The 18039-nt window shown below is 33.3% G+C and overlaps 1 protein-coding gene across 4 annotated transcripts in view; it reads right to left on the reverse strand.

Annotated features, from left to right (window-relative positions):
* Positions 1-6821: 6821 nt before the first annotated feature.
* The window catches only part of LOC128858863 (protein suppressor of sable), a 32964-nt gene continuing 21746 nt past the window's right edge, over positions 6822-18039 (reverse strand). For 3 of the 4 annotated variants that reach the window (XM_054095403.1, XM_054095404.1, XM_054095405.1), the window contains exons 4-8: positions 16746-17120; positions 15828-16657; positions 14009-14247; positions 12791-12903; positions 6822-12646 (exon numbers count right to left, since the gene is read on the reverse strand). In XM_054095403.1, the coding sequence (XP_053951378.1) occupies positions 10964-12646; positions 12791-12903; positions 14009-14247; positions 15828-16657; positions 16746-17120 (3240 nt within the window). In that variant the 3' untranslated portion in view covers positions 6822-10963. The remainder of the gene's footprint in view (positions 12647-12790; positions 12904-14008; positions 14248-15827; positions 16658-16745; positions 17121-18039) is intronic. The other variant, XM_054095406.1, reaches the window with a different exon arrangement.

Consider the following 18039-nt stretch of genomic DNA (forward strand, 5'->3'; position numbering starts at 1 on the left):
ACAAAAAGAGTACCTTATCTAGTTACATAACCTCAAATATAGCAAATAAGTCGTTCCCTTAACTAAAGAGTCTCGCTTGACAAAAATAACTTATAAATTAAATTGTACATAAGCACAACACATTTATTAAAAACAAAACGCACATTCTAAAGACAATTTGCCATAAAACCATAAAAAGCTCCTCATAAAAATATTGCCGTTTGGAGTCGGCTTGAAACTGTAGCTCCCTCCATTTGTGGAACAACATCAAGAAGCACACCAAATACCACAAATCGGCCAAACACCCAAAAAGAGTGTACGCGCCAATTATATATATAACTAGCATTTCCCAGTGGGCTTCGCACCACCATACATAAAATGTTTTTTTATATCGCAAGAAATTTTTCATATTAAGTTTTCTTTATAGAACTCGTAAAATGTTTAAACAGTTGAATTAGTTGATTTTTTTCATTCAACATACTTTCTAAATATGTCACATTAGCCTTTTCTGTACTTTTTTAAAATTTGATTGTGGTGGTCACCCACATATATACAGGTATGAAAGAGCCGATAAAAACTTGTAATTAAACTTTGATTCTTTAATTTCCATTTCAATTTTTTACGCTAAATAAATTATGCTAAAATAAATAAAGTTAAAAATGTTTTTCCAGTTCCTCCTGGAGCATTCAATTTTTTATTATATTTGCGTCCAAAATGACTTGCAATTCGATAAAAAATTGATGCGAAAGTTGATTGCATCGCAAAATAAAATTGTTTTCTTGAGGGCGAATCATCAATCGATACGAATAAAAATTCATCGCACTGACGGTTTTCGTTGATTTTTGACCTGCGATGCAAAAATTAATTAGCGTATGAAAATTATTTAAAAATCATATTTAAACAAAAATAAAATGTGTATGTACCAGTTGTTGGATTTATCATTGGTATGTTGATATGATAGCCATCGTCCCCTCTCCAAAACAAAATGGGGTATTGCAATGCATCATAACAGCGATGGAGTTCTGAAATACGTTGTTATTGCTCATTTCTACGATACAAAACAATATCTCGTGGCTGAAACTGTAACAACAATAGCTACTTCATCAATCGTTGGTACATTGAATCGTCTGGCGTGCTCCCAATTGGTGTTTTATCGGCTTTTATTATGATTTTGTAGCCATCGGTGGGCATCAGATCGAGTGCCACTTTGAACAATTTCACCAATTCATTGTGTTGATGGAACATTGTTTGCAATTCATTCACGATTGATCTTCTCGTATTCGTCGAAATTGCACAGCGCTGATCTAATTCACGATTCTCATCACCAATAAAATATATTTGCAAAAATTGATGGTCACCATCTGGGAATGGTAGCAAAGACCCAGCTCTATGGTATATTTGACCTTGAATCTGTAAAGTTCGAGAAATATATGTAGATAACGGATCTGAATTTTTAAAAACATTTTAAATGGTTGTAGTACATAAGAATGCAATCTCTTAACCTGAAGGCGAGTTCCCAATTGGTCTATATCTGGAGTCCTTAGTTACCCAGCGAAAAGAAAAGTCCTCTTTTCATTAGCATTTATCAACAACTTACATTGGATACTCATGTGGTTCAAACACATCCTAGGGTTATCCAGGTCCACGTTTTGGTCTATATCTCGAGACCCTAGTTACGGAGGGGCATTAAAAATACTCTATACTATAGCAATCATCAACAGCTCCCATTTGCTACCCATATTGTACAAACACATCCTAGGGTTACCCGGGTTCACGTTTTGGCCTATTTCTCGAGACCCTGGTATCCGATTCTTAAAATTTCAAAACACAAACCATCTACTGAATAGTCCAAACAAAGCCTAAAAATTTGGTTTGGATAGGTGAGCCCGTTCTTGAGTTATAAGATTACCAAGGAAATGTAACTTCTTATATATACCTATATATATATATTACAGTCGAAAGTAATATACTACGAATCAAGTCATTAGAAATATAAGGCAGTAAACGTAATTTAAATTTTAAAAAATGTCTGTACTTATTTGTCTCCGGGGCCTCCAACTCCGATTAAGCGCTTTATGCATTAGCGTTTTTGACGGGACTCCCGCGAAGATCATATACGATACACGATGCAAAACGACCGTAAATAGGCTAGTCCGACGTCCTGTATTGCCTGCTGTCGATCTGCTGGATGTCAGCACTATTCACAATCATTTTGCATCGTGTATGGTATATGACCTTGGCGGGAGTCCCGTCAGAAACGTTAATGTATAAAGCGCTTTAATTACGATTTAACGAAGGGAACTTGCAGCCATTTGAAGGCCTCCCAATACCAGAGGCCCGGGGTGTACTGCCCCCTCATCCCGCCACTGTACGGTACCATAGATCCTTCCATTTGTAGCACAACATCAAGACGCACGCCACAAATAGGAGGAGGAGCTCGGCTAAACTCCCAGAAATGGTGTACGCGCGAATTATGTATATATTATATAATATGTATGTTACATATGTATAGACCTATATTTGACAGGAAACTCCAGGAGTGTAGGCTAAACTGGTACACAGATGGCTCGCAGAATGTAGAAGGCCTAGGCGCTGGAATATATGGCCTCCGAACCAAGCGTTCTGTGCCAACGGATAATAGTTTTCCAAGCTGTGCTGTATGCCATCTGTCTACGGTCAGAGGTAAACTCAGATAGAAATTTCCGCAATGAGCGAATTAGTCCAGTCAAAAGAGACAAAAAAAATAGCCAACTAAGTAATTTTAGGAGTATGCGAGTTTATGGTTTTATTATGTAAAACCCATCACTGTGAACTTAAATTTGAGTTTTCGGGGTCGGGGGTTGTGTCCCGCGGCCGCCATCTTGGAAATAAGGGTGCAACTGGTTTTTTGCGTTTATCTCGTGAATTCCGAAAGTTACGAACATTTTGTAAGATACTTTTTTGTAGACAATAATATTATCTACAACTTTCATTCAAAACTTTTTATTGTAAAATTAATAATAAAAAAGTTATAAACAAAATTACGCGAAAAATTAAGGGATGAATTGTTTTAAAGCGTAATAACTTCCTTTTTATAGATTTTATGGAAAATATACTTTAGTGCTTTTTTATAGAGCATTCTTTTGTGAACATTTTTGTCTATAAGTTTTTTCCGCTATCTTTATTTAGTCGTATGATTTTGCTAATAAAAACCTTCGGAAATATATAGTCTGGTTTCTGGGTTTGAATGTTGGTTAAATTTTGTCGGCCTGTGTAATCATGTACGCGCTTCGCTAATGTATTGGTTACTCCGCTTAGCAGCTCAAAATCATACGACTAAATAAAGATAGCGGAAAAAACTTAGAGACAAAAATGTTCACAAAAGAATGCTCTATAAAAAAGCTCTAAAGTATATTTTCCATAAAATCTATAAAAAAGAAGTTATTGCGCTTTAAAACAATTCATCGCTTAATTTTTCGCGTAATTTTGTTTATAACTTTTTTATTATTAATTTTACAATAAAAAGTTTTGAATGAAAGTTGTAGATAATATTATTGTCTACAAAAAAGTATCTTACAAAATGTTCGTAACTTTCGGAATTCACGAGATAAACGCAAAAAACCAGTTGCACCCTTATTTCCAAGATGGCGGCCGCGGGACACAACCCCCCCCCCCCCCGAAAACTCAAACTTAAGTTCACAGTGATGGGCTTTACATAATAAAACCATAAACTCGCATACTCCTAAAATTACTAAGTTAAATCTTCTTTTGACTGGACTAAATCGCCATTCTGAACTACAGTCAGGCGACACTCAAGGCTCTATAATCCTGTGAGTTTAAGTCCTCACTGGTACTTGACTGTATCGAGACACCGAATCTACTAGGAACGCACAATCGCATCCGGCTAATTTGGGTCCCAAAACCACCACTGGGGTACCACTTAGAACGAAGTAGAGGACGCACTGGCGAGAGAGGCTGTTGCTTCGTCATTAATAGGACTCGTGTCCTTCCTTGTTATGGGACAACACACCATCAAGCAGAAGTTTAGGAGTGTAGAGCAAGGGCTAAGGGAGGTTAGCTGGCACCAAGCTATGGGGCTATGCCAGGCGAAATCCTAACTGAGCGGGGGTACAACCAAAAGGGGTTTAAAAAAGTCATTATCCCTCTCCAAGGATAAACTGATTTTGCTCATGGGCATTCTCACAAGCCACTACAGACTGCATAGTCATCTGCACATGATGGGGATTTGGACTACGGACTCTTGTTGTTTCTGCGACCAATCCCAGAAGACTCCAATGCAACTTATCCTTGAATGGTTGAGGTTGAGACATCTCGGCCAACTGCAGCCAGAAGAAGGGGACATACGTTCAATCCGGCACAGCTCTATCCTGAGTTTAATAAGGTAACTGGGTCTGGATGAGGTACTGTGAAGTGAGCAGAGGACACAAAAAGTCATGAGACCGAAAGGAAAAACTCAGCTGTAAAGCCAAACACAAAAAAAACAACGAAATCACAATCGCATATTTCAAATTTTATTATATGTTTTGTATTTATTGATTAAGAATACTATTTTACACATATTTAATATTAATGTTTTCCTTAAATTACTATCTGATGTAAATTTTAAATGAATATGATGTCTTTTTATATACATACGTGTGTGTGTATATGAGGTGTGTACATTACAAGCAAAATCAGCAGCTTTATAACCTTACTGTACATGCTTACTTAACACTGGAAACAGAACTTGATGTAGAGCGGGGTCTTTTTTGGACAAATTTTTTGTTTGACAAAGTTTTTTGTTTTGCAAAATATTTTTTTTGTTTGACAAAATTATTATTTTTTTTGACAAATTATTATTTTTTTCTTTTTTGACAAAATAATTGGTTCTGTTTCTTGGACAAAATTATTTTTTTTTGATTTGACAAAATATTTTTTTTGACAAAATTATTTTTTTTGACAAAATTTTTTTTTCTATTCAAAAGCAAACTTATAAAATAGTGACAATTTCTGCTGAATACATGGCTTAATCAAAAATTAATCGTACTTACATTAAATACAAATGTATATGTGTGTGTATGTAATTACAGATGCTCCCTAATAATTAAAAACATGCATACATACACACTTGTAGGTGTAAAATAAAATTAACTAAAGACTAAATGCTTACATTCTAAAATCTCATTTATAAAATTTAAAAAACTAGTTCTCCACTTCAGTATTCTTGTATTCTTGTATTCTTCTCACTTAACACACAAAAGTCTGCAAATTAAAGTTATTTCGACAAATTGTAAATTAATTCTCACACAGTTTTCATTATATTCATTCAACGTATTTTCGCCTACCATCACAATTAACGACTTTCAACGACTTTGCAAGGGATATGAATGAATATTTATAATGCGTTCGGCGCTAGTTAATTGGTGTGCACAGTGGCGCAAGATAGGGCAAAATATGCGTTTGTTGACAAAATTATATTTAAGCAAATTTCAGTGCTTATTTTTTCTACATGAAAACGAAGCCAATAGCGGTAATGAGAAAAGAAGTTTCAAAGAAAGTAATTTTTTTTTTATAAATATAATTGGTGTATTATATTATATTTTTTTCAGTTAAATTACTTATTCAAAACCATATAAGAGCAACTCAAAGTTTAAACAATCAACTGTTAAGAGGATTTATTGAAAATATTTGAAAATAGAATTTCAGTTCGCGACATTAGCGACTAATTAAAAGTAGTAACTTTTATTTATTTTTTTTATTTTGGTTTATTTCTTTTATTTTTGTTAATTTTTTTATTTTTTTATATCTTTTATTTTTATATATTTTTTACTTTTATTATTTATACTTTATTTTTATTATTTATTTTATTTTTATTTATTTCTTTTATTCCTATAATTTTTTTTTTATTTTTATTAATTTTTTTATTTTTATTTATTTATTTTATTTTTATTTACTTATTTTATTTTTTTATATCTTTTATTTTTATTTATTTTTTACTTTTATTATTTATATTTTATTTTTAGTATTTATTTTATTTTTATTTATTTATTTGCATTATTTCTTTTATTTTTATTTATTTCTTTTTTTTATTTATTTATATTATTTTTTTAACTCTTTTTATTTTTATTCATAAGTTTATTTTATTTTTAAGAGCATCAGGAACTTATTTCATTCTAATTATGATTTTTTAAATATTTTATATATATTTTTGAATACATCCTTTGCTAGAACGCTAAATGGTTGAGTTACTCCGCCAATTGTTGGGGAGCGTCTTAATGCTATCTCACAAATGCTGGGACTTACTGTGTTATGCCACCTCCGAACCGCAGATGGTTTTTTAGGAGAAGCCTTTTCATCGCAGAAAATGAAAAACACTCGGTGGTTTGTCACTACCTGTCTAATGGCGACTGCTATTAAAAAAGCCATTCTATCAATTAACGCTCTTTGCCGACAATGGGTTAAGTATTTATTTATTAGTTTTTTTGCGTGTTGTTTATAAAAACTATTTTTATTTTATTATAATAATAATTTATTATTTTATTTATATTTAAAATAATTTTATTTTATTATTTTTTATTATTGTATATTTTTATATACTTATTTTATATATTTTTTTGTAATTCTGTTCGCTCAGTTAAATTAATAAAAAAAATTTATTCATTACCAGTTACAAGCTCTACATTGAAAAAAAAAATATTTTAAGTTATAGTTTCAGAGTCCCCTATTTTATTTATAATAATAATTTATTGTATTTATAATAATTTTTACTTCTTTATAAATATTTTTTTAATTATTTTTCATTGCAAGTTCAATTAAATTGATTCAAAAAAAAATTCTGTTATATGTTTTGTTTTATTTTTAAGTTATAGTTTAAGAGTTCCTTCGGAATACAAAACGGTCCAAAAATGTTCGCAAGTTTTTTTAATTTTGTTTTGTGAGTAATTATTTTTATTTTTTATTGTGGTTTTTATTTTTTTAAGTATGTAAATTAATTAAAAATAATTATAAAGATCATTTTCTTTCAACACAAACTTTGTAATCGATTTTAATTTTAAGTTCAAGTTTAAAAGTTCGCTTAAAAGTAAAAAAAATATATATATAATTGGCGCGTACACCCTTCTTGGGTATTTGGCCGAGCTCCTCTTTATATGTATTTGTGGTGTGCGTCTTGATGTTGTTCCACAAATGGAGGGACCTACAACGGCAGATATTTTTATGAGGAGCTTTTTCATGGCAGAAATACACTCGGAGGTTTGCCATTGCCTGCCGAGGGGCGACCGCTATTGGAAAAATGTAATTCTTAATTTTGGTGTTTCACCGAGATTCGAACCAACGTTCTCTCTGTGAATTCCGAATGGTAATCACGCACCAACCCATTCGGCCACGGCGGCCGCCGAAAGGTCATATTAAAGTCAAAAAAGGTCATATTAAAATCCAAAACTATTTACATTATTCGAAAAAACAACTTACAAAATATGATTTATTTTTTATTGTGGATTCAATTAAATTATATTTATTAAATCAATTAATAATAATTATAGAAAAAATTTCTTTCAACACAAAATGTCTACTCAATTTTTATTTTAAGTTTAAGTTTAAGTATTCACGCTTAAGTCAAAAACGGCCATATTAAAAGTCCAAATTATTTACATTACATATTTGAAAAAAAGAAAATTCTAAATATTTCTTTATTATTTTGGGATTAATTAAGTTATACTCATTAAGTTAATTAAAAATAATTATTAAACAAATTTTCCTTAAAACTTTATAGTTTAGATGTTCCTTCGGTGCCTTGTGGTTTTTATTAAAGTATGTAAATTAATTAAAACTGTGCGTTCAACACAATCTTTTTAAACGATTTTTATTTTAGGTTCAAATTTCAAGAATCAGCGAAACCAAAAAGTGTCCAACATTGCTTTTACGATTTCAATATTTTTTTTTTTTTTTGAGATAATTATTTTTATGCTTATTGTGAGGTTAATTAAATTATACTTTTTAAAATAATTTTCAAAATAATTAATTCTTTCATAGGTTGTTTTATTTTGAGTTCAACTTAATTGTAATTAAAATATAGAATAAATAGTTTTAAATACTTCTTTTATAGTTTCAAATATTTTTTTTTTCATTTCGTTTAATTTTTTTTAGTACGCCATCATATTCGACACTTGTGACCTTGAACGCTTAAGGGTCAAAACAAAAATTCCCATCACCTAAAATATTTTTATTTATTTAGTAAAGTTATTCAAATTGGATGATTAATTTCGCGCCACTTTATGCTTAAATTTTTTAAAATTGTCCTTGTAATGTTTAAGATTTGCTTTAGTTTTAGTGTTTTATTTGTTGGCTTATTATTTATTTTCTATTATTTTTTATAATGCATTTCTTATATTTAGCGCTTTGAATAAGCTTTATGATTTCACTCGAGCTTTCAGTTTTTTTTTTTTATTTAAATCGCGCCTTTTAATTTTTGTAATTCTTTAAATGCTATATTAATTATTTTTATCATTTTTAAATTTTTTTTACGTTATGTTTTTAATTTATGTACTCTCAGTTTACCTACTATATATTATTTTTGTTCCTTTAATTACCATTTATTTTTCCATCAAGTTTTAATTTATTTTATATTACTATTAAAAATTACTACTGCACTTAGCTAATTTTTTTATTTAAAATTATCTGCCCTAGAAGAATGGCATTCGCATGGGCACGCATTCGAGACCCACTGTGGGCATGAAACACCAAATGATAGAAAATATTGTTTGCAAATGCTGTTGTTGCCCCTCGGTAGGCCATGGCAAACCTCCTTTCGTATTTCTGGCATGAAAAATCTTCGCATAAAAAACTATCTGCCGCTTAAAGGCTGCATAAAATTGTAGGTCTCTCCATTTTTGGAAGAACACCAATGCGCACACCACAAATATGGGACAGAAACCCGTCCAATTATATATTTATATGATATTGGAAAGTTTCCTTCATACAAAGCAGCTGCGGACGTCAGAAGTAATGAATAACACCTCGACGAAAGGGAATTGTCAAAAATTAACTAGAATTTTGAGCCTCGTGAAATTTGCACTTTGTTGTACTTATGTACATATGTATATTGAATGGACTAAAAAATTGAACGAATCTCGGTGGAACACCAAAATTAAGAAAAAGTTTTTTCTAATAGCGTTTGCCCCTCGGCAGGCAATGACAAACCTCCGAGTGTATTTCGGCCATAAAAAAAAAGCTTCTTATAAATATCTGCGGATCGGAGTCGGCTTGAAACTGTAGGTCCCTCCATTTGTGGAACAACATCAAGACGCACACCACAAATACATATAAGGAGGAGCTCGGCCAAACACCCAAAAATGGGCCAATACGCCAATTAAATGTTTTCTAAAAATGTTGATTAAAAAGTTGAAAAATTTGATGAAAATTTTTTGAAATTTGTTAAATTTTTGAGAATTTTGTTAAAAATTTGGGCCTTTACTTTTATTTTACTATTTATTCTATACTCCTTTCAGAGCTTAAGGATTCAACCAGAGTTTTCCAAACATTTTTATTTCGAGTCATAGATCAGTCAGTTCATTAAACAATTTTCCTGTTTTAAATTTAAAAAAAATAAAAAAAAAAAATTTAAAGAAAAAATTAAAAAGCAATATTAAATACAAAAAAATAGTTAATACTGAAACTGTTTTAAGTCAATTAAAATTTAGTCTTTTATTATATAGTTTAGTTGTTAATCAAATCAATTATTTTTTCCTCACATAATTTAGCTTATTTTATTTAATTATCGACTTATTATTTCTTTGTTTTTCAGTTAATTTAAAAATTTCATATTATTTCCTTTGTCTTTGTGTTACTACCCTCATTTTTTAAGCAATTTTTGTCTTATTTTCTCACCATTTAATTTTATTATTATTATTTATTATTTTGACTTTGACTTTTTTATATTTATTTTTCGAGTTCAAGAAGTTCAAGAAGCACTTGACAAGCATCAAAATAAGGAGCATTTTACATGTCGTTGTAGAAAATTAAAATTATTTTTGTAGAATATTTAATTTGTCTTACAAATAAATTTACAAAAAAAAAAACAAAAAAAAAAAAATTAACTACGACAGTAGTGTGAGTGTGGAGAAAGGAGTGTATAAAATCTTTTTCAGTTAAAAAAAAAAATATTTTTCGATACAAAATGCAGAAATGTGCCGACTTATATAATAATTAGACCAAATAGGGTCACGGTTGGTAATTTGCACACCTAATCCGTTACAAAATTTGTAATTTAAGTAAAGTATTTTTGTGAATTTTCTTAAAAGCACCCAGTTTGGGGAATGAGCCGGAAGTCAGGGCACGGACATTTTAGCAGTGTTTTGCTTCGATATTATTCACTATTCCAATTTTCCGCAACTTGCTTTTAATTTTTGTGTTGCAAATATTTTTTTTTTTTTGCTTTTAATTTTTTCTTCGAATTATTATTTTTTTCGTTTGTATGCAAATATTCGATAGCGACTGTTTTATAAGTCGATGTTGTGTTAGTCGAGCGCTGCTCCCAGCAAAATAAACAAATGTACACATATTGTATATGTATATATGTAGCACACGAATTTATTTTTTACAAAAAAATATGAATGAAAAAGTAGTTTATGTACTATTTTGTAGGTTATGTTATTAAAATATATTTCATTTAAAAATTCCATTGGCATTCAAATTAAATTAAAAAATAGTTTGCGCTAGGAAAATGCTTAAGTATAATTTTGTCAACACTTCACCCCACTGTATACGGTGTGCTGTAGAATGGTCACGCGTCACTCACAACTCTACGCACCTATTCAATAACGAGTCCTTTCGTACTTATCGTTAAAATCGACATATATTCGTATGGACACTAGTATTTAATCATTTATTTTACTATTTAAGTCTTCTATTATATAGATACGTTTTTTTTTTTCCATTTTCTTGTTTTTATAATTTTTTTTTTTATTTTTTGTCTGACTTTTTTACTAATTTACTTCACGCGCAGCTGTTAAATAAAGTGCCTACGATTGTTTGGATTTCGTCTATTATGCCCGCCATCCATATTGAAATTACGTGGTCCACCACCGCCACCACCACCCATGTGCTGTTGTGGGAAATTTAAGAATCCATTGAAACCCATTCCCGGCCCTGCATCAAGCAGACCTCGTCCAGCACCTTGAAAGTTGCCTACGCCCGCACCCACATTGAAGGGATTGAAGTTGCCAATTGGTGGCATGCCGAGCAAACTGGGTCCATCTAGCCGTGGCGGCATTGCCGACGCCGCAGCTGCGATAGGCGCACGTAAATTCGCCAGACCACCGCCGAAAAGTGGTGGCGGAAATCGGAAATCAAATGGCGGGTTCACGAAGTTAAATCCGGAATTGGGTATGTCGAATTGTGGATTGGGGAAGTCTAATTGTTGCATAAAATCGCCGCGCGCTTCGGCCTTCGCATTCATGTCGCATTCTTCCGTTTTATCAGACTCGATTTTATTCACTTCACCATTTTCATCAATGAAAATGCCAAGACTGATGAGTATGTGATCGATTATTTTCTTATTACAATTGATGAAATTGAAATTCTTATCAGGCGAATTATCCTGGTGGAAGCGTCGGAGCTCGGTGATAAGTCGCGCCAACTCTTGATTATATTGTATTTTCATATTTGAACTCAAGTCACGATACCATGCGGCATTTTGCATTTTGTCACGCATTGTCTTACCCAGGCCGGCAATTTTCGTGATGACGCTATCGGCAGCAGCGTTGCCGCCACTACCCGCAGCACCGCCACTACTTTTCTCAGCTTCATTCGCTTTCGCTGCGGCAGCCGTTGCCGCTGAGGCTGCGGCGCATCTAGGGTCCAAACGTGGATCCGACCGGGATGTTGCGCTCGGCGCCGTTGGTTTGCTAACACTCGGACGGCGTTCACTTGTTGCTACACTGGCGGTGGTGCTACTGGGTGGTGTATAGTATTTGGGAGATTCTTCAGCCTCTGGTGAAGCGATGGTGTTGCTCAGTTTGCGACCCGCACGCTTTAAAGCAACAGTGGTGGCACGTGTCTCTGGCAAGCCGAGTATGCGTCGTACACGGGGATCGGCTGTTTGCGTGGTGGCACGCAGGCTGCGACGCAATTCAGCATAGTTTGCCGGTGGCATTGAGAATTCGCGCACCTTATATGTCATTGGCAGGTGAGATGTATACGAGGCATCGATTTCAGTGGCGGGTGTGTAATTCGTAACGGCTTGGAAGGGCAACAGGTTGCCACTACTGCCGACACAACGCATATCCTTATCGGATTTAGCGCTCCTCGCCGACTGCTGACGCTCATCCTCTTCAACTTGAGCAACATTGAAATCATACATTGTTTTGCGCTCATAAATAGGTTGTTTAACGATGGCGGGCGCATCATCGTTGTCAGCGGAATCTGAAGCTTCCGGTGTAGTGGATTGCGAGCGGGTTGGTGTGTGTGAGCGGGAACGTGAGCGCGAACGGGAGCGAGAACGTGAACGGGAGCGACCTCTTGTACGTGGTGGTGCATACAAACGTTCATTGCGCTGATAATTATCGTTGTTATTTGTAATTGATGACTTCTTCTCATCGTTCTTTTTGAAATCGTTCGCACTTGTTCGGAACGGATTGAAAGGATTCAAGTGCAGACCCAGTCTGGAAGCCAAGTCGCTAGTTTTCGGCGGCTGGTAGAAAATAGAGAAGGAGTATATGCAATATTTTATATGTGAGGTATACCATGGATCCAAAAAAAATAAAAAATAAGTAGTTTTAGACTACTTCATTGCCATAGCCTATAAACTTATACGCGGATTTTCATAAATACGTACCTCATCGTTTACAATATCGTTTTCATTATTCGTTATTGACGGACGCGGGGTCTCTTCATGCTCCAAGTTACCATCATCTATAACTAGCTGCTCTTCATCACGCTCATCATCAACTGAAAAAAATAAATACATTTTTCTATCAATCAAATGCCTTTAGAGGGGCTTCTTTGGGATGAAAATTGGGGAAGTTTCAAGTTAAAGGTCTTAATTAGGTTATCCGGATCGTTCCGGTAACGTTGAACCGACTGTCGTGGTAACGTATTCGTTAAGTCCTGCCAGGTCGGCCCAAGAAACACGCACTTTCGTCGGGCTGACTTCAAAGGGAGAGGGGTTTTGAATGTTAGACATGTCGGACATGAGTTGAGTAGGTCGTAATCTTTCATAGCCTCGTTGTTGTTGTTGTAGCAGCTTGAACATTCTAGATACATGTAAGGGAAATGCTGCTGGAGAAATAGTCCTTGGCCGGATATAAATCCGGTTCATTCCGGTAACGTAGAGCCGACTGTCGTGGCGATCTGCCACCTCTCAGTTGAAAAGGTTGGTGAGATACGGTTCACTAGACAGAGCTAGTTTACAGGGGCGGCAGCCCTTGGTAGGGAAAAACCCGAGTCATTCCTGTAACATAGAATCGACTGCCGTGGCGATTTGCCACCTCTCGACTGAAAAGGTTGGTTACAACCCTCAACTGTGGCTAAATATACATTGAACATAAACAAACTATTAAGAAAGTTATTTCCTTTCACTTAGTGAAAAAGTATACTAAATTAAAAACTTTGATGCCGTTTTTCTCAAAATTTTTATTTTTTTACGACCTTCTTCTAGCAAACGACTGACTGTAAATGGCAGTGTTTTTGCAGCAGTTTGAAATATTTACCCTTCGGTAATTCGGCAACTGCGCATTTTTTCTAAAAATTGCATCAGTTTGAAATGTTTACCCTTCGGTAATTCGGCAACTGCTCATTTTTTCTAAAACTTCAGTTCATTTCAAAATCTAGGTAATATATTCTCCCATGGGCAAACACTTTTTTTCAGCACATATCACAATTCCTTGAGAATTTTTTTTTTAATTTTTTTCTCTTGAGCGGACAACCCTCCATAACATATTTTTAACTTTTTCACACTTTTCTCATAAGCGGACACCTTACATTAGCGTAAACATTTTTAAGTCCCTTAGGTGTTCGCTTGAGAGAGTATACTGTACAAAATTTTTTTACTCACATGCATCACTGCGATCGAATGCCAAATTCGAGTCCTTTAAATATTGCGAATAATCGACACGCACCACTCCATTGCTACTATTGCTATTCGAATTCGAGCAAGCGTAATTGTCTTTGTCCAACTCCAAAGTATCGTTCACTTTATTTCGCGTTGAAGCGCCAGCAGCCGATGTGGCTTTCGTCGCCACTGTAGTTGTAGAACTAGGAATAGAACGCATATCAACATCGCGTGTCGTAGGACTAGAGACATACATTTACGTAGAATGGGAAGTAAAAACAAATGAAATAAATACAATTAAATAAGATAGTAGGCATGACAAATAATATGAAAATTTACGCTACATAGAGAGAGAGAGAGAGAGAGAATGAATGAATGATATTAGAGCTAAATAAATTAAGAAGGCATGAAAGATAGGACCGCACACATATAAGCATACAATGGAAAGAAAAAAAAAAAGATAAAACATGCCAATAAGATATACCTGGGTATGCAAAGGGAGATATTTTTAAATGCTGATAATTTAATTTATTATATATTTAAGTTTTATAACTTCATTAATTCGATATAAAAAAATGTTTAAACTACTAGGGCGTGCAAATAAATATTTAGTTAAACCAACTACACAGTAAAATTTATGCGACCACTAATATTTGTCTTATTTAATAGAAGCGAAAATATTAGTTTGGGGAAAACGAAATCCATTATTTTCTTGCTAGTTGTCTGTAGTGATCGATAAATATCTTGTAAAGTATCGATCAAACAATTTAAAGTTTATACTCGTTGACAAGGTGACATTTTACACAAAAGAATAAAAAATATGTTACTGTTTTACTTGTTTTGCTCCATTTAGTTGTGAGTTACAGGGTGAAATTGCCGATAAGCTTGCCAGGAAGGGGTCAACAGAACCGGTTCCTCATCTCAGACAGTCTCATCGTGTGCTATTTCAATATGTCAATACGATATTAACAGAAAGTTTAAGGTGATGGAAATCAACCGCCATTCAATTTCCAAACTCATTCCGGTGTTCACTAGTCACTGGGTGATTGATACTCATGCGGAGAAGCTTGAAATTCCGTACAACCCCTATTGCAGAAGCTGTGGGGATCCTGCAGAGAAAGAGAATGTTGGACACTTTCTCTGCAAATGTTCGGCTCTGGCGGCTAGGCGCTTGAGATTCCTTAGCGTGCCCTTTGGGGACGGCTTGAAGAAATTCTCAAGTCTAGATCACTTTTCTCTCCTCCACTACATCAACAGCACTGGATGGCTGTAGACGGTTTTTTCTTCCCTAAATTTTTTCGCAGGTAGTGGTCCACATTATGGTATCAAAACGGCGCGTAAGTGCTACTTGTAGTGTACCTGGAGTACTCTTGCCATCTAACCTACCTACCTACCTACAGGGTATTACCAATAGAAGTCAACAAAGAGAAGATTCGCTGCATTTTACAGTTTTTCTTTGATAAAGGCGAAAATGCAAGCCAAGCCACTGAAATTATTAGTGGTGTTTATGTTGCCGATATTGTAACAACTAATTACGTGCAATATAGCCTCGTTGATTCCCTGCAGGCATTTTTGATGTTAATGAAAATGTCGAGAATGTCGCTAAAAATCACAGAAATAATCGAAGTTGACCAGCATGTTAGTAGTCGTAGCATCGCCCAGGAGCTAAAAAACGTCCATGAAACAGTTTCAAATCATTTGCTGAATAATTTAATATTGAAAATAGTGGATTTCTTTTTCCTCAAACTAATAATAATATTAAACCTTCGTATGGAAGTACAAAATAAAGCAAAACTTAACGTATTATCTTTTTACTACTTACAGATTATCTTCATTATCATTTTTCGCCCCGCTCTCCATTCTGCTTTGCACCTTCTTTTGCACTTCGCTTATTTCCACGAAATCAATGCCAACCTGCTGCAACTGACCGATAGTCATCTGATTGACTTCCTGCAAATTGGTTATACCCAAACGGGTGAGTTTCTCTATGTGTTCCGCTTTCATAATGCCTTCAAGATTTTTCAAATCCAAATAACTAGGTAGCTGTGTATTATTTTCTGGCACTGGAGATGTGGTATCATCTGGTGTTGGCGAATCAGCCCAACGTGATTTACGATGTTTATCGAGACCAATTAGTGACACTGGTGGCTTCACAACAATATCGAATAGCGAGGGTATGTTATTGTGTGGTTGTTGTTGTTGTTGTTGTTGCTGCTGCTGCTGCTGCATTTGATGTTGATGTTGATGATGATCATTTTGCGTATTACCATTTTGGCCACGACGATTATTACCCGTTGGTATATTGACTATCGCACTCCAGGTATTCTCAACTTTGTATTCTTTACAGAGCTCCTCATTACGTTTAGTCATCAATAAGATGGCCGTTTCACGTGATATTCGCTTAAAATTTCCGAGTATCTCTTTTGGCGCGGTTTCTAAATGCTTCAAAAGTATGTTGCGCAACTGCTCGGACAACGGTGCTGCATGCATGAATTTACATGTTTCCTTATTGGGACAATCCTGGCCGAGATAGTAGTATTTGCATGGAAAATCTGAATGCATGTAGGAACATTTATCTTTTTTGGCACAACATTCCATTAGGTAGAATTTACAAAGCTCTAATTTGCGCGGTTCCTGACGATGCTTATCGTCCTGTAAACGAAAAATGTTAAAAATTGTTGTATTTATAATTAATTAGTTCGAAATTTAATGCAATGCTTTTCAAAATTGAAATACATACGGTTGAATCGCGTCGCGAACGCTTCTCTGGTGCAGCACCGCCACGCGAGCTATCTTCACGACTACGCGCCCGTCGATCGCGCCCACGTTTGCGATCCTTTTTACCGCGCCTCCGACGACGTTTCGTATCACCACCACCGCCGCCTCCGCCACCGCCACCCCTCTCACCACCGTCATCTAAAGAATCACAACTATCGTAGGAAGTGTACGATTCGTCGGCTGAATCGTAAGGAGGATAAACGGGTGGTGCATACTTAGGCACAGGTGTACTGGACGGACTACCACCGACTACATTCAGCATTTCAAAATCATCCTCGTCATCGTCCAATGTGATGGGCGGATCAAAAGTTTCTGGTGAAGCATAGCGACCTTTTTCCTGAAGAGCAAGAATTAAATTTAGTTTTTTGATGGCGGAAAGAAATACTGATTGTGGAAAACAATGAGAAGTTATTAAATATAGAAAAAAAATAAATGAATCATATATAAAACCCAAAATAAAAACTTCAATAATTAAAAAAAAAATTATAATGAATAAAAATGTTAAATTAAAAAAATGTTAAATACAAAACAAAAAAAATATTGATATAAAATTAAAAAAAATGAATTTTATAAGAAAACAAAAATAAAAAATTAAAAAAAAAACTGAAGAAATCTTAAAAATTGAAAATTATTTTGCTTAATCAAATTAAAAATTAATTTTTGTTAATCAAATAAAAAATTAATTTTTTTTAATCAAATAAAAAATTAATTTTATTAAAGTAAATTATATTATTAATTAAATATAATAAACTATATTATTGATTAATTTAATAAAATTAAAAAAAAAAAAAAATTTTTAATTTGATTTAAAAACATTTTAAAAATTTATTTTTTTTTACTTTATTAAACATTTTTTTTAATTTCATATTTTCGTTTTTTTATAAAATTAATTTTTTTGTAATTTTATTTCAATTTTTTGTTTTTTATTTAAAATATTTTTTTTTAATTATTCAAGTTTTTATTTTTCTTTAATTTTATATGTTTGTTTTTATATAAGATTTATCTATTTTTTTCGTATATTTAATAACTTCTCATTGATTAAATTAATAAAATTAAAAAAAAAATTAATTATTAATTTGATTAAAAATTAATAAAATTAAATTATTATTGATTATTAAATTAATAGAATTAAAAAACATTCATTTTTAGTTTGATTAAAAAAATTTATTTTTTAATTTTAATTTTAATTTTTAATTTTTGTTTGTTTTTTTATAAAATTCATTTTTTTTTTTTGTAATTTTATTTCAATTTTTTGT

This window comes from Anastrepha ludens, chromosome 3 (assembly GCF_028408465.1).
Source record: "Anastrepha ludens isolate Willacy chromosome 3, idAnaLude1.1, whole genome shotgun sequence".
NCBI classification, from domain to species: domain Eukaryota; kingdom Metazoa; phylum Arthropoda; class Insecta; order Diptera; family Tephritidae; genus Anastrepha; species Anastrepha ludens.